Below are 21,912 nucleotides of genomic sequence, written 5' to 3'. Positions count from 1 at the left end.
CTTCAAATGTCTGATTGAATCAATGAGAATAAACATAGGAAAGCAAGTATGATCTTGCCATAGAATCTACCATACTCCAAACCTTAGGTAAACCCTGTTTTTGAGATTAGAAATGATTGAGAAATAGATACAGCCACATCTGAACTTAAAGTCTGTCAAATAATTTCCATTCAAGTGAATGAGGTACAAACCTGTGTTAGCAGTGACTACATTTTAATGAAGTCCTTTGGGTGGTCGCTATACACAGGTTTAACTATACACAACTTTACTGGCCATGGTTCATCAATTTAACTGTCAACTCATCATACCTTTGCAGGATTCTCACTATCAACTTATTTTCACTGTTGACAAGATCAAACATGTGTTGCATTGTGTTTCCATGGAAACAGTCACATGTTTAGCTATGGCGTGATATAAGACGACAAATTCTATTGGTTTAAATTTGAAATTGATTTGTTACAGAAATGCTGATTGATGGATCAAACCTTTCCATTTACTGAGAATACAGCTTTTTCTAACACTATCAAGCACAGGTTTGTGGGGACAGCAAATCAGAATATAGACTATACGTTTTATAACCTTTTGCAATCATGGTCTTTCAGTGGCAGTACAAAATATTGCCATGACATATTTTGAACCTTTAATTTATGCTTCATAGTTTGTAATAATCTGTCAAATTCCTTGCCCAATATAACCCTGAACATGCAGAAAATAACATTCTTAAAAAAGAAATTAACCTTGGTCATGTTAGCAGTTTAAAGTGGCAAAACATGTATCTGTGACTTAAACATTTTTTTTTTCATTCAAATGCAGCCACATAGAAGTGACCAAGTCTAACTAAAATATTGTCTTACACACAATTGCATGGACAAAAGTTTGCTTGATAAACTTGATTTCTATAGAGGGCATGCTCTAAAGATTTGGACTTAACACAACGGCATGTGATTTAATGAACGTCAGTATATGTGTTCACATTGATAGATATTGCATATTGATACGAATGACAAAGAAATATGAATAATTTCACAATAAAAACATTCAATATTTGATGAAGCACTGACCATGCTTTACACAGTTTCTGAAAATGTTCCACGTGTTAAATACTGTATTTGCTCTACAGAGGTTTTTCTAGAAAAAAACTGCAAGAGCACTGCAATTCAGCGGTGCCACCAAGGGAGGGAGATAGGGTTCTCCCTACCAGGGTGTGTAGTTTTTGATAATTCTAAGTTAAAATGGAGCATTCTATGGCTTCCTTGGGGCCAAAATTACTACCAGACAGGTCGCAGTTGAAAACTGGCCACATGTGGTCAATCAGAATGTTATGGTTGCCAGAGGATCTGCTCCCCAGGGTAAGGGGCGCATGGCCATGGCATGAGGGCGCTGCACCCTTTGTAAAAAAAAATCCCTTCTCTATTAGCAGCACATACACTTTAATAAATAAATAAGAGGTATGTCTATGGTGAAGTTGGTTTATTTGTGTAAATATTGTATACGATTTCTACATAGTATACCCAGTAAACACTTTATTCTTTACTTGGGCGACCTGATAGATGGATTTAGTCAGCCATCTTGAGTAGACTTTACAAATCAAGTGACATGCATCAACCTCTAATAATGTTTAATCCTTCTACAAAGTTTGAAGAAAATCAAACAACACATATAGTTTTATAACTCAAACAGTCAGCATTTAGCCGTCATTGGGATAGCTGAAACATGACTGATTATCACGAAAATTAGGTAATTAATATGCACAGGTTTCAAACAAAAACAAAACAAGTCTGCACGTTATCCCAGACCATCTGTGTACAAGGTTTCATTAAAATCTCATGAGTAGTTCTTGAGATACCAGTGAAAGGAACAGACACACAGATCAGGAAGCCACAAAGGCTCCCATTGTGTGATCAAAACTCTTCAGTTTCCACCATGTCCCTTATCCAAGTGAGGGCTTTGGAAACCTTATAGAGGCCTCATACTTCAGTTCTGTTATCCATTGACTGTTAGTTTCTGAATGTCTGTGATTCTGTAAAACAAATATGATAGACATGATCATTACTGTGACAGTTATTTAAGATGATAATGAATGTTTGTAGACTTGTAAAGAACAATACATGTACTGAGATCATAAACTACATCTAACCTTGAACACATGTATCAACCAGGTTGAACCCAAAATAACCTTTCACCTAATATGTCAGCCAAGGTGGATATTACACCAGATGATCCAACATAACCTTTCACCTGATATGTCAGCCAAGGTGGATATTACACCAGATGATCCAACATAACCTTTCACCTAATATGTCAGCCAAGGTGGATATTACACCAGGTGACCCAACATAACCTTTCACCTAATATGTCAGCCAAGATGGATATTACACCAGGTGACCCAAAATAACCTTTCACCTAATATGTCAGCCAAGGTGGATATTACACCAGGTGACCCAACATAACCTTTCACCTAATATGTCAGCCAAGATGGATATTACACCAGGTGACCCAACATAACCTTTCACCTAATATGTCAGCCAAGGTGGATATTACACCAGATGATCCAACATAACCTTTCACCTAATATGTTAGCCAAGATGGATATTACACCAGGTGACCCAACATAACCTTTCACCTAATATGTCAGCCAAGGTGGATATTACACCAGATGATCCAACATAACCTTTCACCTAATATGTTAGCCAAGATGGATATTACACCAGGTGACCCAACATAACCTTTCACCTAATATGTCAGCCAAGGTGGATATTACACCAGATGATCCAACATAACCTTTCACCTAATATGTTAGCCAAGATGGATATTACACCAGGTGACCCAACATAACCTTTCACCTAATATGTCAGCCAAGATGGATATTACACCAGGTGACCCAACATAACCTTTCACCTAATATATCAGCCAAGGTGAATATTACACCAGGTGACCCAACATAACCTTTCACCTGATATACATGTATCAGCCAAGGTGGATATTACACCAGGTGATCCAACATAACCTTTCACCTAATATGTCAGCCATGGTGAATATTACACCAGGTGACCCAACATAACCTTTCACCTGATATATCAGCCAAGGTGGATATTACACCAGGTGATCCAACATAACCTTTCACCTAATATTTCAGCCAAGGTGGATATTACACCAGGTGACCCAACATAACCTTTCACCTAATATGTCAGCCAAGGTGGATATTACACCAGGTGACCCAACATAACCTTTCACCTAATATGTCAGCCAAGGTGGATATTACACCAGGTGACCGAACATAACCTTTCACCTAATATATCAGCCAAGATGGATATTACACCAGGTGATCCAACATATCCTTTCACCTAATATGTCAGCCAAGGTGGATATTACACCAGGTGACCCAACATAACCTTCCACCTAATATGTTAGCCAAGATGGATATTACACCAGGTGACCCAACATAACCTTTCACCTAATATGTCAGCCAAGATGGATATTACACCAGGTGACCCAACATAACCTTTCACCTGATATATCAGCCAAGATGGATATTACACCAGATGATCCAACATAACCTTTCACCTAATATGTTAGCCAAGATGGATATTACACCAGGTGACCCAACATAACCTTTCACCTAATATGTCAGCCAAGATGGATATTACACCAGGTGACCCAACATAACCTTTCACTTAATATATCAGCCAAGGTGAATATTACACCAGGTGACCCAACATAACCTTTCACCTGATATATCAGCCAAGGTGGATATTACACCAGGTGATCCAACATAACCTTTCACCTGATATGTCAGCCAAGGTGAATATTACACCAGGTGACCGAACATAACCTTTCACCTAATATGTCAGCCAAGGTGGATATTACACCAGGTGATCCAACATAACCTTTCACCTAATATGTTAGCCAAGATGGATATTACACCAGGTGACCCAACATAACCTTTCACCTAATATGTCAGCCAAGATGGATATTACACCAGGTGACCCAACATAACCTTTCACATAATATATCAGCCAAGGTAAATATTACACCAGGTGACCCAACATAACCTTTCACCTGATATATCAGCCAAGGTGGATATTACACCAGGTGATCCAACATAACCTTTCACCTGATATGTCAGCCAAGGTGAATATTACACCAGGTGACCGAACATAACCTTTCACCTAATATGTCAGCCAAGATGGATATTACACCAGGTGACCCAACATAACCTTTCACCTGATATATCAGCCAAGGTGGATATTACACCAGGTGATCCAACATAACCTTTCACCTAATATCTCAGCCAAGGTGAATATTACACCAGGTGACCGAACATAACCTTTCACCTAATATGTCAGCCAAGGTGGATATTACACCAGGTGATCCAACATAACCTTTCACCTGATATATCAGCCAAGGTGGATATTACACCAGGTGATCCAACATAACCTTTCACCTAATATGTTAACCAAGATGGATATTACACCAGGTGACCCAACATAACCTTTCAACTGTTATGTCAGCCAAGGTGGATATTACACCAGATGATCCAACATAACCTTTCACCTGTTATGTCAGCCAAGGTGGATATTACACCAGGTGACCCAACATAACTTTTCACCTAATATGTCAGCCAAGATGAATATTACACCAGGTGACTGAACATAACCTTTCACCTAATATGTCAGCCAAGGTGAATATTACACCAGGTGATCCAACTTAACCTTTCACCTGATATATCAGCCAAGGTGGATATTACACCAGGTGATCCAACATAACCTTTCACCTAATATGTTAACCAAGATGGATATTACACCAGGTGACCCAACATAACCTTCACCTGTTATGTCAGCCAAGGTGGATATTACACCAGATGATCCAACATAACCTTTCACCTAATATGTTAGCCAAGATGGATATTACACCAGGTGACCCAACATAACTTTTCACCTAATATGTCAGCCAAGATGGATATTACACCAGGTGACCCAACATAACCTTTCACCTGATATATCAGCCAAGATGGATATTACACCAGATGATCCAACATAACCTTTCACCTAATATGTTAGCCAAGATGGATATTACACCAGGTGACCCAACATAACCTTTCACCTAATATGTCAGCCAAGATGGATATTACACCAGGTGACCCAACATAACCTTTCACCTAATATATCAGCCAAGGTGAATATTACACCAGGTGACCCAACATAACCTTTCACCTGATATATCAGCCAAGGTGGATATTACACCAGGTGATCCAACATAACCTTTCACCTGATATGTCAGCCAAGGTGAATATTACACCAGGTGACCGAACATAACCTTTCACCTAATATGTCAGCCAAGGTGGATATTACACCAGGTGATCCAACATAACCTTTCACCTAATATGTTAGCCAAGATGGATATTACACCAGGTGACCCAACATAACCTTTCACCTAATATGTCAGCCAAGATGGATATTACACCAGGTGACCCAACATAACCTTTCACATAATATATCAGCCAAGGTAAATATTACACCAGGTGACCCAACATAACCTTTCACCTGATATATCAGCCAAGGTGGATATTACACCAGGTGATCCAACATAACCTTTCACCTGATATGTCAGCCAAGGTGAATATTACACCAGGTGACCGAACATAACCTTTCACCTGATATATCAGCCAAGGTGGATATTACACCAGGTGATCCAACATAACCTTTCACCTGATATGTCAGCCAAGGTGAATATTACACCAGGTGACCGAACATAACCTTTCACCTAATATGTCAGCCAAGGTGGATATTACACCAGGTGATCCAACATAACCTTTCACCTAATATGTTAGCCAAGATGGATATTACACCAGGTGACCCAACATAACCTTTCACCTAATATGTCAGCCAAGATGGATATTACACCAGGTGACCCAACATAACCTTTCACATAATATATCAGCCAAGGTAAATATTACACCAGGTGACCCAACATAACCTTTCACCTGATATATCAGCCAAGGTGGATATTACACCAGGTGATCCAACATAACCTTTCACCTGATATGTCAGCCAAGGTGAATATTACACCAGGTGACCGAACATAACCTTTCACCTAATATGTCAGCCAAGATGGATATTACACCAGGTGACCCAACATAACCTTTCACCTGATATATCAGCCAAGGTGGATATTACACCAGGTGATCCAACATAACCTTTCACCTAATATCTCAGCCAAGGTGAATATTACACCAGGTGACCGAACATAACCTTTCACCTAATATGTCAGCCAAGGTGGATATTACACCAGGTGATCCAACATAACCTTTCACCTGATATATCAGCCAAGGTGGATATTACACCAGGTGATCCAACATAACCTTTCACCTAATATGTTAACCAAGATGGATATTACACCAGGTGACCCAACATAACCTTTCACCTGTTATGTCAGCCAAGGTGGATATTACACCAGATGATCCAACATAACCTTTCACCTAATATGTTAGCCAAGATGGATATTACACCAGGTGACCCAACATAACTTTTCACCTAATATGTCAGCCAAGATGAATATTACACCAGGTGACCGAACATAACCTTTCACCTAATATGTCAGCCAAGGTGAATATTACACCAGGTGATCCAACATAACCTTTCACCTGATATATCAGCCAAGGTGGATATTACACCAGGTGATCCAACATAACCTTTCACCTAATATGTTAACCAAGATGGATATTACACCAGGTGACCCAACATAACCTTTCACCTGTTATGTCAGCCAAGGTGGATATTACACCAGATGATCCAACATAACCTTTCACCTAATATGTTAGCCAAGATGGATATTACACCAGGTGACCCAACATAACTTTTCACCTAATATGTCAGCCAAGATGGATATTACACCAGGTGACCCAACATAACTTTTCACCTAATATATCAGCCAAGGTGGATATTACACCAGGTGACCCAACATAACCTTTCACCTAATATGTTAACCAAGATGGATATTACACCAGGTGACCCAACATAACCTTTCACCTGATATGTCAGCCAAGGTGGATATTACACCAAGTGGACCAAAAGTAACCAAAATAATAATTTGAACACTTACTATAATGCTCTCGATAATACTTTGCATAATTTCTTCTGATTCTTTAACTCTAGAATTCAGTTCTGTAGTTTGTAGTAGTTTTATAATTATCAAAGCGATTCCTCTTAAATTATCTTCTGACAGGGAATCTATAATAATAAAAAAAAGAAGACATTTCACAACCCAGTGCATTATGGGAACTATTCTTATACACACAATACTCAATATACCCCCCCCCCCCCAAGATTGATAAGTGCATTCAATTCCCACCATAATGATACATAAATCATCACATCAGAATCTGCCATTTGTACATATACATAAACTACTAGTTGGAAATTAATGGCTAACACAAAACTTTTTAAATGGTCACTGACTTGTAACATTAGAAACGTGAAATGAAACTTACCATCAAGCACTGAATTCAGATAGTGTGGAAACGATTCCCATATTTCATTCAGTGTTACCATAACACCAGTTACCATAGCAACTAGGTTCATAACCCAACTGTCTTCAGTATAGCAACCAGACCTGTAAACTTGTGATGTGTGATACAATGCTGCCAAACAGCACATCACTATTGCATCTGTTAGCTCTCTGTTGCTAAGTGATGCATCTGTGTTGCCAGGATACAAATGGAGTATCGAGAGCAATACTGCACTTAGTGTGGGAATGGGAAGGTGAGTAACCTTACTCTGAAAAGGAAAAAAATTAAAACAATTTTGATGAAGAAATAAAAGCTGAAATTTAAAATTTTTTAAAAGTAAAATGGAGATAAAGTAAAGAATGATGTGCATAATATTGTGATTTGTGACACAGTACAATGTGTGGTTCTATACTGTAGTTCCATCATTTGTGAAATCAGCATTATCAATCATTTTTTTAAATCGTTGTCAGTTTCAGTATATTTAACTGTGACAATGTATTAACATTTTGAGAGCATGGACATCAGAGAGCACATAAAGACATGTTTTGTAACCTTGTTTGCTTGGTGGATACTATATGGCAGAAAATCAAGAGTGAAAGCGAAGAGAATCCACAAAAGTGAAATCATGCTAGGTAGCTGTAACATTCACAGCAGTTTTACTGAAATTTTAACTTGTAGATCTGTAGCCAAAAGAAATTTATGTCCATAAATAAAAATTTGACAAAGAGTTTACAGAAAAATACATATGCGAAATGTTGTACTAAGTCCTTAAAAAAAAGATACATTTTTGATAATTATGCGCATCGCCCAAAAAAATGTTGGTCAATCTTTTTTCACTTATTTCACCACTGCAAAATTGACTTTAGTAGACAAATTATGAAACCTGCAAAGTTTGAGCCCATCAAAATATTTCCCATTTTTAAAAAACAATTTACTGTGGAATACTTTATTTTCGCTGGAATTAATTTTCGCTGAAAAGGCTTTTTGGGCGTTTTGTATGGAATTTATTTTCACTGATTTTTTTGTGAAATATAGGAAAAAAAGTATATTCGCTGGATTTTATTTACACGGAATCATCCCTTCAGCAAAAATAGCGAACATAAATTCCAAGCGAAAATAAAGTATTCTACAGTATTTGCGAGGCCTATAATTTTAGCAGGAAACAATATGGCATTACAATGAGGAAAGACAAAACCATTGTAAATATATGTTTATGCTCACCAAATAGTTTTGCACTGCAGTTTGAAAGATTTCCCAAACTTGGTCTTTACTTGACAGCATGGCAAGACAACCACACACAGCCTATAGTAATTACAAATGGTTAACGTGTCACAAAAACAACTTGTGCAACAGGTTAGTCAAAAACAATATGGCATCATGTCATATTACATTTAAAATTATTTTATATACATGATAGATTCTTTATTACATGCAATTAAATTTGTATATTTATTTGACAATAACTCAAAGCAATCTTTCTCAATATTGACATTTAGTGCAAATTAATAATGAAAATAAGAATGAAAAGCTAAATGTCAATATTGAGAAAGATTGCCTTGAGTTATTGTCAAATAAATATACAAATAAAGCCACTGACACACAGAGGTGATTATATTTCATGATACACAGAAGATAAAATGTTATCATTACCTTTGTGACATCTTTATGCCTCTTAAATTGCTCTTCTGTAGAGGGTACCATGACAACAGAACATATTGATGAAGGTAACGACAAAACAACTTCTTTGTCTTGAGGGATTGCTGGCTTCTCGTGTTCAGCACTTGATACACCTACCGTAAAAAACATCATAATTTTACTTACACTATCTAATTATGAACACTGAATATATATGTAATAATTAATTTCATAAAGTACCTCCCCTCCCCCCAAATGATCAGGACAATTATTTTGTTATTCTTTTCTTTCTTTTTTCAAAGTTGAGAAGAAACTGCAATAGATATTATCAAGTAAAGAAAAATCAATTAAACATGAGTGTTTCGTATATTTATATTTTTTGCACATACTGTTGTTTATGCCTATTATCTTATGATATTACTAAATTTATCAGAAATCTTTCCAAAAAGTAGTAGAAAACTGATAAACTTATCAGTTCTCCAAAGTTTAAAAATGCAGTTGAAAATGCAGTTGAAACACATGTTTGTATGTATCTTCTTCTCTTGGTATAAACTATTCAATTTTGCTTTCTGAATTTCTTTGAAGAAGTGAATTATCAAACAAAGGGTCGACAACAGCGTTTGAAATTGAAAGCAAAGTAAAAATTAGCAAAGCAAGTACTCAAGAAGCTTGTGACTGGGAAGATACATCTCACTTTTATGGCATCATTTGACAGACCCCCCCCCAATCCCACAATGCAATGCAACAACTTTATGAGGAGACCTACCTAAGAGTACTGAGAATAGAAATCTCAGATAATCTACATTATCAAATGCTATTGGTTCGATATTCATGGCCTTCATGTTGGATGTTGCATTCTGATATCTGAAAATAAATTACACCAAGATACAGGACGTTACATGATAGTTCCATTCACTCATCAATCTGCCTATGTCCCAACCAATGGCAACACAGATGCAGTGGATGCTTGAAAAAGTTAAAAATGAAGACACTAAAAAAACCAGTGAACACAATTTCTTTTGCAGACTCACCAATTATCAATAATATTTGTAGAAATGTATTTGTGATTTTGTAATCTTCTTCCATAAAACCAATTACACCTTTATCTCATAAATCTTTGATAATAAATTAAATTGTAATAACATTTTTAATTTCAGCTAGTATAGATTTATTTCAGATTTCTCATGGTTGTTTATTAATATTTAAATAACTTTTAGAAACTCAACAGTTAGAAACTATTCAACCAATCACAGCAACTGTATTTTGACATTACTGGTGTGTATGAAAATAATTACAAGATGACCTGAGCATACCCTTAGTAGTCAAATCAGCAATCAGACCCACACAAAAAAGATCACCAAAAGTATTTAAGCCACAATGATGGACTACCATCGCCATATATTAAACATATTACAAACACAACACTGACGACATGATATGACCTATGGTGTACAAAAGCATAGAGTAACACATTCTGTATGTCTAATGAGTGGTGATAGATCGTTAACCGAGAGAATGAAAAACTTGAAAATTTACCGAAAAAAAAGTATCTGTAACAAATATGCCACATTTTCTGAACTCAATCTGTTGTCATGGCAACAATCTGCCAAAAAAATAAATGTTTCTAAGGTGATATTTGGCACATGGTACAAAAGTTCTATGATCTGTCTTTGATTTTCAGTCGGTAGAAGAAGCAACACTCCCTGTCCAGGATCTAAAAAAAAACAACGAAAATTAATAAAATAAATAGCTAATTTTATATTTTTTCAATTCTCAGTAAAAGTTATAACAGCAGATTTGATAGAGAAAGCTATATACACTTCCTGTGAGAAAAGATGAAGATTTTGTTGTCAACATTCAGGATCTTGAGGATTAATAACATTTATCACTAAATTTTATAATTCTGCATAATTTGAACTTACCAACAATTTGTCTGACGTTCTCCTGCAGGCATACCATCAATTGTTCATTTCGTTGTGATGCAGTTACACTCATTACATGTAATATTTCTGTGGTCGTTGATCGACAGTGAGTTTTGATATTTAACAGTAACTGTGGTAGACCCTGTAACCATTTACTGATAACAGCAAACCTGTATAAGAACAGTAAAAGTTGTAGATATTCAACATTCTTTGAAGACGTGCATGCATACCAAAGACCAAAGAAAATCATATACAATTAGTGTGTTAAATTGTCACTGCTTTTTAAAATTGCACAGTCTACGTGTAAGGGGTCCCATGTGAAGTACAAGATGTGTGCAATACATTGTTCGGTTACTTGTAATTCAACATTTACATGGCTTATTGCTTAAACAATGGTGGTTATCATGCAGCTTGTGGTTGAATGTTATGTAAAAAAACAAAACAATGTTTTTATACCAGTACGTGTTGTATACACCTAATAGGACCTATGTCGAACATGATGCGGCACAGTGATCGTTGTGTAAATCCATCTGCAGAATTTTGAATATTGAAACCTAACAGAGGTTGGTCATTTATAATGGGGTCAATTTCATGAATGATAATTTACACACTACCAGCGTACCATAAAAGTCATCTCATTTCAAGTGGTTCATCTTACCTTTCAGTTATTTTATAACCATAGACGTTATGTATAACCAGACTACTGAAGAACTCAATAACCAATCTTTTATTCTGTGACAATAAATGACACACTTTGTAATAACTGTATAGTGACTTTACTAACTTTCCCAGGATATCTGCAAAGAAAAAGCAAAGATGTATATGATGTCAATTCATTCCAACAAAATAGAGAGAATGTTCAAAGATGATTTGAGTGTTTAGTAATGTGACCCATTATGACCAGTCATGCAATCAACTACCGGGTATGTTCAATCATGTGATTGACTATGATCATGTAGTGAACCATATTAAATCACAGCCATTTATGTTTAGTAATATGATGACCAACTATGTTCAATCATGTTTCTTTAGTCATGTGACGATGGCCAGTCATTCGATCAACTATGTTCAATCATGTTTCTTTAGTCATGTGACGATGGCCAGTCATTGGATCAACTATGTTCAATCATGTTTCTTTAGTCATGTGACGATGGCCAGTCATTCGATCAACTATGTTCACTCATGAGCATCAATGTTTAGTCATGTGACCATTCATTTTTAAGTATTTATCTATTGCTCAATGTCCATAAAATCTAAAACAAGGTATAGTGTGGTGTTGCTTTCAATATCTGTGAACATGTCAGGTTAATAACAAAAAATCCTGAAATGATGCATCTTTTGGTATTCCCTAATTTGAGTAATTTCAAAAAGAAATTGCAGTACTGGCACTGAACATATGATTGACCCCAAAATGCGACCTTTGTACACAATTAACATTTTTCACCATCGAGGGCATACTTTTATTTGAAATAACTTGATTGAATGTACCCTAAACCCAATTTTGTTCACTACTATTATTTAAACAATAATGAACGACCCACCGACCCATAATGGACGAAAGCTCACTTTGTGCGACATATATGTACGAGGCGTGAGCCGAGTACATATATGGAGCACAAAGTGTGCTTGAGTCCATTATGGGTTGTCGGGGAGTTCATTATTGTTATTATTTTGTAGCGTTGTCATTACCAGTGGATTTGCTGCCTCTAAAAAGCAGAAAAAATTGGAGAAAAATCTACAGTGAGCGGAATAGTTTCACAGTCACTGGCTGAATAATTTAAAATGTCTTTCTGGAAATTGTTTCCACAATCTCATATGACAAACCATGGAACTATAAACCTATAGTTCCATGGGCAAACTAAGAAAGAAACTAGTTTTAATCCATCAAATATTATTGTATTTAACTCATTTACATTGCGAGTGAATGACTGACTGATGTGTGGTGTGGAGTAGCATTGCAGTGATCGCTCGAGCGAATGGCACGCTGTGACTGGTACGTCGTATCAGTGACCACCATGGCCTTGCACTACGCTACGCTAGATCACCGCCATGGTCCAGCTGGATCGACTGTGCATAGGGGTGCGTACGCGGGGTACATGCACGTAGTTGCATCGTTACCCCATCCCACTAATGTTTTCAAACCATCAAGGTGGATATTATTGGCAACTGTCCTTTCTGTGTAAGAGTTATTTTAAATTCCATGACAGGGCGGGGATTTGACGAATACTTCGAAGCGGGCGAACGAACATGACCGGAAAGCTAGTGGGTGTTAACCATCCTAGAAGGAGAACCAACAGTGATTTTAATCTCACTGTATAAATAAACAGATACACACCTGGGAACACGGATACTTTCATTTATTTATGCAAACTGTGCCCGGACTGTTACATTTACCGGGAGTCGACGCTGAGGAAATACAAGTCACGTCGGTCTTTCGTCGATCTCGTTTCGCAAATGTTGTAGTACTACTCACTACAAAAACAGAACAAATTCATCTCTTTGTACTCGTAGACATACATTGTACCCCATTTCGTTTATCGCATTTGCTTGGGTAAATTATCCTCGGTTAACCTCACTTCATCAACACGATAGGGCGTAATCAGGAGGCCACAAGGACAGCGGCATCAGTCGCGGAATCTAGAAGCGCGCGTACTAGATGGAACGCTTCGACCGAACGCGCGTTAGCGTACAGAGCAGACTACAGTTCCCTCACAATATTGTCTGATTTCGATATTGGAATCCGCTGTTATTGGTTATGGATCGTTTTATTTGATGCTATTTTTGGTATTACATACTTGTTATCTAACAATTTCTCTTCTTTTTCAATAGTTTCTTCTTTATTCGTTTTCGAAAATAACATTGTATTCATATCCATGGGACAGGGCCTTGATGCTCAATAATGTAATACATTATCGCGAATAATCTGCTGCAATGACGTCATAAAATCCACTGGTATTGATAATGCTATAATATAATATACGGTAACCTTGCTTGGATTTATTACAAAAGAAACATTTATACATTAGGAGAACATATACGTGATCTATTCACTAACCAGTATTTTTAAGTACATTCAATAGTCTTCGTATAAACTGCAGAATCGTCTGAAGATTTTCCATCAAAATCTGCTTTTGTTCCCTCAGGATCCCGCAGACATAGTCCACCAAACTCTTGACCCATTTCTCTTTGGAATTTCCCTCTGTTATGAAATAGGACATCACCTCACACACGCACAGATTCAGTGCCACACCTGTCACTGATTGAACCTTCTGTGGCTTTCTAGTTTGCAAAGGTTCATGGGAAGCATACGGAAAGCAGGTCATGAGGTGATGGTGGAAGTCTTTGATGTGCGATGATAATAATTTATCCATCTGAGCAAAGACAGAGAAAATATTGTGAAACCCGACAACAACGATTCTTATTTTCAGGAAAGCAAGAACGATAAAACCGATATATAAAAGATACTCACGCAGCCATCCTCTGAGGTTGATATGTCAGACATTTGTCTCCATAGCAACTGAAGAATTGAAAGAATTCCATAAAATGTCTCCATAGATTCAAAAGACAACTGGTTTTCAGGATTAGCTTCTACCCATATCTGCAGTAGAATTGGTACAAGATTTCTGATAAATCCTAAAAGTTCTTCTGGCCGGGATAAATATTCATCTTCCGTAGATTTACCCAATCGTGATGTTGATCTATAAAAGATAACATTAATTAGATCACTTGATTGCACATGTTTTGAGTTTGATCCTGCTTCATCATACGGTAATCAATATTATATTGACGATTTGGTCAATATTTGTTGTGAAAAAAACCCATACAAAATGATCATTACACCAACAAGAGATAAAATAATCGGTTTATAATCTTCTAGATTTGTTATAAAACCTAATAAATATACGCGAGATGTAAGCTAAATAGTTACCTCAGCGTGAAGATAGGAGTACTCTTTGGTTCTGGAGCTGAGAATACTTGTACATGTACAGACTTCATGTTGTCCCATTTCACGATACATTGCCCAGCTTTATTGTTGAGTGATGTTGTTTTGTTCTGGGACTCTAACAATGCTTTCAGAAACTGATATAGTCTCTGAAGAACCTTAAAATCAGAGTGAACCATATTGAAACATATCTGCATGACGAGTGTTGCAAGTTTTCTTACAAGCATTGTAAATATAGCATGGGATACGCCTCAAAGCATTGTGATGCTTCTGAATCTTAGTATAAATGATAATGCACATACAAATAAAAGTCAGGAGAGACAACAGTGACATTCAATGTCCTGAACTGTCGCCTGGCACCAAAAAAAAATTGAAAAAAACAAATGATAATGCAGTTATGTAAGTCAGTAAGCACTCTGACTAGAAGTATCTTAAAGGGTGGCAGTCGTCGTGCAGCGTCCTGTTCGATATGGGACTCATAGTGACGTATACAACACGTGTAAAATACATTGTTTATTTACATGAAATGCACGACGACCACCATGCTTTAAATAATTTAATAATTTCAATACTTCATTGATTCTTCATTGATGAATGTAGAAAAAAGAAATCATCGATTACAAATGTATGCATTTCAGCATTTTTTCAGGTTTTATCACTGTTTTTTTAAAAAAAAAATTTGAGAAAAATTAAAATAGGAGAACAATTTCTTGACAATTTAAATTTTAAAAAAATGCCCACTCGCATCAATTTTCAAAAACAAAATTGAACAGAACAGAATTGTATTTGGCTGGGATTAACAAAATTTGTACTTGATTTTTAGATTATGATGATTGGCAAAAATTTAGTCAAACAACGTACCTTTCGTCTCCATTTCTGTGAAGATAATTTACTGGATGGATTAACTGTGAGTATCCGGGACGACTTTGCAGCTCCAGATGATTTGGAAATCTGGTTCACAAAGTTAGGTACAAGCTGATTACTATGCTTGGTGACCAACTCCGGGAAATACTGTAGAACCAAATCGAGCACTTTCAACGAATCAAATCGAATATCCTCAAAGATATGTGTCATCGCACAGCAGAGGTGAGAGTTCAAGATGCCAAAGAATGGAGACACCTGATTGGCTGACAGATGAGGAAATATATACTGCAACAGACCAATAGCTGTCCTTCTAACATCATGTTCAGAGTCAGTAAATAAACTTGAGACATGCTCCAGAACGTTTGAGAGATGATTTGATATTTGTTGCGGATGCTGAACGAATAAATCCTTCAAGCCGAGTAAAGAATCCTGCCTTATTGAAGAATTGTAATGATTAAGGTGACTGAAGAGCTCCTATAATTGCAGAAAAAATTATCAAGTAAGTTTGGAAAGAAGTAATTGTTAGTAAGACAAAATCCTTTGATGTTTGAAAACATGTACCCCCGGTTATTTCTGTTTAATAAGTTTATGTGCGAGTTAACACAGTGTTTGATATTACTGCCTGCTCGTATTACTGAGCCCTGTTACTTTTCAGTCAGGCTGGTAAGAATTACATGCCCAATGGTCTAGTAAAATTTGTTCATTGTCTGCTTCAATAAAAAAAATCTATTTTTACTAAATAATATTATTGGATAAAGTTAAATGCCATTTTTCTTTGATGGCTGATACAAAAATTGTGAAACAAAGAATGGGAAATTTAAATTATCCATTTTGTAGAATGTTGAATTTCTGTGGTGCTTACTTTGAATGTGAACATTGAGTACTTTGAAATGATCTCTAATGTGGGCAGTATCTTTCTTGCAGGAATGGTGACATTTAAATTTTGAGAAATTTTCAACTCTTGTAAAGGAAAGTAAACTGCTCAAATTATTTGAGAGACAAACTTTTTACTAATTTCACATGACTGTGAAAATCGTTAAATTTTGTAGCAGTAGAAATTTTGGTGGAGTGACAGCAAATTTCAAAACATTTTGTTCTTATGTGTTATACCATATACATGTATTTGTTTTTTAAAACAAAAACTAGTGCAAATAGAATAAAAAAAAAGCCAGAAAAAAAATCAACCAAAATTTGTTATTGCAAATTGGGAAAATAAAACAACTTAAATCTTGTATAGCATTTTTAACGAATTGAATACCAATTCATCTTCACAAAATAAAACATCATATTCATGTTGTTTGCTTAACAATTTTGATCAAGATCAGTGTCATGGAAACTGATGTCTATTTGGTCAAAAATCACAAAAGAAAAGAAAAATGCAAAATAAAGCACTGAACAATAATAATAGTACTTAAATAGACGTGTGTTATGTGCGGTCCTACTATTTAACGCCCGGAATACCTAACACGCGGGGCAGCGGCAGCAATCCTTGTACTGTATAATATTCAGGCGTTAAATAGTAGGACCCGTTATGTGTATGTTTTACCTGCACTGTTTGTTTCCTTCGATTTGTTGGTTGTGATGAATCTGTTTTCAGTTGTTCCTTGATGTGAATCGCCTGACTTCGAAAATTCACATTAGTAGCATTGACTGCAGGCTGTTTCTTTTTACCAACTCTCAATTTTACTTTCTGAAAGTCTTTTCTTTTTTCTCTCTTCTTTCTTGCAGTTCTTCCCATGACTGCAACTATAGCAAATTATCAAAAAATGTGAGAATATACGAATGAAAACAATTTTTTTTATGTACTTTTCGGTCGGTCCCCTTTGATATAGCTCTGTAAAACTCGCTACAATGAGTTGAATCCATCACTGATCTCTAGTTCTCAACTGAGCAGCATGTCTAAGCGAAAGTTATCCAGTCTGTCCATACGTTAAAACTTTGCAGCGATCGACTGTGTCATCTAAGTGAAGTCAAATCAAGAGTTGCACTTGGTCTAGCCGTCGATGAGTCCACTATTTGTGGGTGGGTAAAGAATGAAGAAAAGCAGAGAAAATTTGTTTTCAAAGTTTGCAAAGAGGTGGACTGAACAGAAAATGTGCAAAATTATCCGACAATGATGACATGGATAAAGCAGTGACAGTGTGATATTTCACAATAAAGAAAACATACTATAAATAAATCCATGTGTGTATGCCGCTATGTTCTTTTTATCCATTTTCAATGCATGAACCCCACTTTCACAAGACCCCTTGGAAAGTTGCGACCCCAGATAAGTCATGTTTTTTGCTTGGATCCCACCACCCGCAACTTTGCAAGGGATCAATCACTGTATCCATTGATGAAACAATTAATAGCACTTTCATTAATATGAACAGCAAGTTCTTTATGTGTGGCGTTTGCTTTGATCACTGTCTTAACAAAATGAACTGTGGATCTGAAGTTTGTATTGTCCTTATTCTAGCTCCTTTTTGTTGCCAATCAGGTGTTAAATCCATCCTCAATTTTATTTGGTCTTGTATGCCTGTGCACTTCTCTATCATTAAATCGTTTTGCATATATATTTTCTATAATTTGGGTCTTCAATTATTGCTCTGTTTAAATTCTTTTTTAAATTTACTGTAGGTTCTTAAGTTTTTTTATTTTTGTTTTTTCAGGATTTAAATTTTTTCGCATTAATTTTACTTTTCCACAATGATATTAAGGTAGCAGAATAGTTTTTTTGGCACTTTTCACATTTGTTTTTGAAAATCACACGAATAGCTCCCTAAGGCATGCTACATGCATTGGTGTATTTATTTTATTGAAAAAAAAATATCTTGTACAAGTAAACTGGTTTTTTTCTTGTTTGCAAACAAATTGCCAAGTTTATGTTTATCCAGTGTACACCCAACTAGTACATCTCATTAATATGCATGGTTTACAAACATAACTGAACTGAGGGTAAATAGTTTTAAGTTGGGCCACTTTCTTTATTTGCTATTTACAAACAACTGATAAGATATCTGTTTGTAGTTCACACACAGCTGATAAGATGTGTGCACTGCTGCTTTTCTAGATGAGGAAGTACAGCAAAGACAAAACAATCGCTTTTGAAACACAACAAATTTTGAATATACAAAAAAGTACATGAATGTACCACTTCAATGTAATTATGTGTTAACAGAATAAAAACTTATAATATTTTATTTTTTTGGCTTTGTCATTGAAAGGTGTCTGACCACGGGGGTACTTTCTTACAGTCCAGAAGTAATGCAGTTACATTGGGGGGGGGGGCTCCCTTTCCATTGCATGAAAATTCTGATAACAGGCCACAAACTACATGTAAAGGTTGATCAATGATAAGAATATGCTTGGACCTGGTTTATATGATCCCCATGTCAGAGGAGTTTTCACCAAGTAGGCATACTTGCATGCTTTGGTTTTTCTAAATTCCTAAATTATGTTACATGTAATAAATCTGTCTGATAAATACTTGGTTGTTTTATCTAATGTACTCATGCGAACAAAATGCACGGCAACGAAATAGTAGCATGTGACACAAACCCCCCACCCCCACCCCACCCCGGCCGACGTCTTGACATCGGATATGGGAAGGCAAGGGTTGACTTTTTTCGTACGACTTTGGTAAAAAATAAAAGTATCATCTAAAATCTAGGTAGTTTTTATAGATGATAACAGTGAGTCCGGTTACAATTAAATTTTAAAGAGATTCATCTACAAGTATAAGACCCGAGGTTACTGCGTCGGTAAAACTCTGTTTTGCGGGATTTGATTTTTAATAGCACAGGAAATGCTACATGCCGGCATACACCACTGGGTCACATTTTACAATTATTTCATTCACACCAATTAAAAAGCAGGGCAGCTTCCTTCATTAATGTGCAAAATATGCAAAGAAGGAGAGGGTCATCAGTATTCTTTAGTTCACTAATTATGGATGAGATAGTAAGCACGCGAAAATTTCCCCAAAAAAAAGAAAGCAAGGAAGAAAGAAGAAAAACGTCAAAAGAATGATCACTCTTGTCAAAAAAATGTTGAAAGAGACGATGCTGGGTTCGTACAGAATGGATTTCCCCGTCGAAACCAGTGTCAGCCATGAAGTGGGCGAAGAAAGTTTTACCATGAATCAGACTTCGATATAGTGGGTGATACTCCTGTTCAAAACGTTCGAGAGATGTCTGTATCTCGCAGGAAAATCTTGTTACCTTCCGACGTAGAAGAAGAAAACGAGAGTGAATGTCACGACTGATCGTTTGAAGACGGAGAGATTCGACTCGTTGACATGGCACCCTAGAAAAAGCGATTTGTCAATTTTGCAAAGTAGGCAATATCTCAATAGTGGAGCGCAGGCGTCACGGCCTGGGCAGTCAGCTTGAAATCCTTTGCACGCAAGGCAATTGTATTCGATCGAAACTGAGCCCGCCTAGCTTCCCGTCATCCCGAAAGAAGGGAGCAGTTTTCAAAATAAATAGAAAGGCTGCCATTGGAATGCGAGCGATTACCCCAAAGCCGCCATTTCATTTGCAATCGTATGCCGTGCAAGTTGTTGTCGGAAGGTGTTCTTCTGCCTCCAGGAGACTTCGAAACTCGTGGCATGCTTGAACTAATAAGTTTACAAACACAACGGCCCAAAAATAAATACACTGTATTTGCAAACACTTCAACTGCCAAGTGTAGTGTCTGTATTGTTTGTTACTCGCAAACAGAACCGCCCACTTTGCATAATCCAAGCTTTAATGAATGACGTCACCGTTCGTTATCAGAACAGACCGTCACAAAACTCCATAGCGTGAAAGAAAACGGCCAAAAAACAAAGTTTTTCACAGATATAAATGTCGGTTCATGATTTTTCTCAAAAACAACTTTCAAAGTATTTCATTTACAATTAGCCCATGTAAATTTTGCTGCTAAAACGGGAGTTAACGTTGATTGAAGTTTGAAATCATTAAAGTGCAGATTTCTCGGTGTTCGGTTTCTGACAATTACCGTTGACCTAATTTTAAATAGCGTTTCAGTGAGTAGCGCTACAATGTCGCCGTTTGGTTTTTCTTACTCTTGTTGGCTTCATATCCGTATTTACATTTTTGCGAAAGTCTATTGCGTTTTTTCACAAACCTCGCGCAAACCATGGATATACACAAACTTTAACACCAAAAAACGTGCTTGAAATTTGTGATTTTCGGAAAGGAAAAAAATACTTAATGCAAAAAATAGAAATACGGATTTAAACTTCATGACCTTTGCTTCAAAACAGTGTAAAGTTTTTGATCGCATGAATGACTGTAGAGATGACAATTAAAATTTTATTCACGTTAGTTAAATTATCAGCCCCGCTGATTTTCAGAATCACGTGACGCTAAAACAAACACAATGTTCACAAAATATTAATAATAGGAAAGTACAAGTCAAGAGCTTTCCAAACATATATAGATTGTATGGTTTCTTGTAAAATTTATTCCGATTATAGGTGTTTACATTTTTCTTGCAAAAAAACTATCCTGCTACCTTAAGCAGATGTGGGAGTTGCATGAGATACTATGGGACAGCAGCCATGATTGGTGTTCCTTGTCACAATACATACTTAAATCACCACACAAGTTCATTAGGAATTTTCTTGATGTACTTGTTCAAGTGGCGGATAATAATTCTCCAATATGACCATGTGGGTGGTGACGTACATGAGGATGATGACCATGTTTCCACTGCAGATGTGAGGGTCATAGAAAACCCCAATCAAATATTGGATATATACATATTTGATATCTATTACTCTCTGTACTAGTTACATATTTTTTTTAAATTAATCAACGCCTGGAACAGTACTCACCGATCCTCTCAAAGTGGCGAAAAGTTGCTTTAGTATAGTCTCAGACCACTGAGGTATAGTCAAACACGTTGAACACCACTGAACGCAGCCATCTTTGAAAGGGCGCCCTCTTCTTTACGTCTGTTTAAACTTTCGTTTCATGTACGAGTAACACATGTGGTCACCGCGTTATTTTTGACTATCCACGTCGAAATAGATATTCATACCACTAATA

General features: G+C 36.5%; 1 protein-coding gene across 1 annotated transcript; it reads right to left on the bottom strand.

Annotated features, from left to right (window-relative positions):
• Positions 1-1,455: 1,455 nt before the first annotated feature.
• Positions 1,456-21,834, bottom strand: LOC102808275 (testis-expressed protein 10-like). The gene is made up of 15 exons (XM_085501678.1): positions 21,699-21,834; positions 17,418-17,617; positions 15,869-16,345; positions 14,993-15,165; positions 14,534-14,762; positions 14,120-14,435; positions 11,723-11,861; positions 11,065-11,234; positions 10,679-10,856; positions 9,909-10,006; positions 9,158-9,297; positions 8,729-8,809; positions 7,490-7,775; positions 7,102-7,229; positions 1,456-2,020 (listed from the first exon to the last, which is right to left on the bottom strand). The coding sequence occupies exons 2-15, from the start codon at positions 17,607-17,609 to the stop codon at positions 1,931-1,933; spliced, it is 2,697 nt and encodes an 898-aa protein (XP_085357804.1). The 5' UTR covers positions 17,610-17,617; positions 21,699-21,834; the 3' UTR covers positions 1,456-1,930.
• Positions 21,835-21,912: the final 78 nt, after the last annotated feature.

This window comes from Saccoglossus kowalevskii, chromosome 7 (genome assembly GCF_978046115.1).
Source record: "Saccoglossus kowalevskii chromosome 7, keSacKowa6.1, whole genome shotgun sequence".
Lineage (NCBI taxonomy): Eukaryota > Metazoa > Hemichordata > Enteropneusta > Harrimaniidae > Saccoglossus > Saccoglossus kowalevskii.
Note: the sequence above shows the minus strand (reverse complement) of the source record. Positions and strands in the feature narration are given on the sequence as shown.

Bases quoted from the DNA above. Each gene is read 5' to 3' on its own strand.
- LOC102808275 (XM_085501678.1), bottom strand. From the start codon at position 17,609: ATGGGAAGAACTGCAAGAAAGAAGAGAGAAAAAAGAAAAGACTTTCAG. The intron at 14,763-14,992 runs GTAACTATTTAG...TATCTTTTATAG, and splicing joins ACTCCTATCTTCACGCTGAG to ATCAACATCACGATTGGGTA. The intron at 7,776-8,728 runs GTGAGCATAAAC...TTTCCTTTTCAG, and splicing joins CTGCAGTGCAAAACTATTTG to AGTAAGGTTACTCACCTTCC.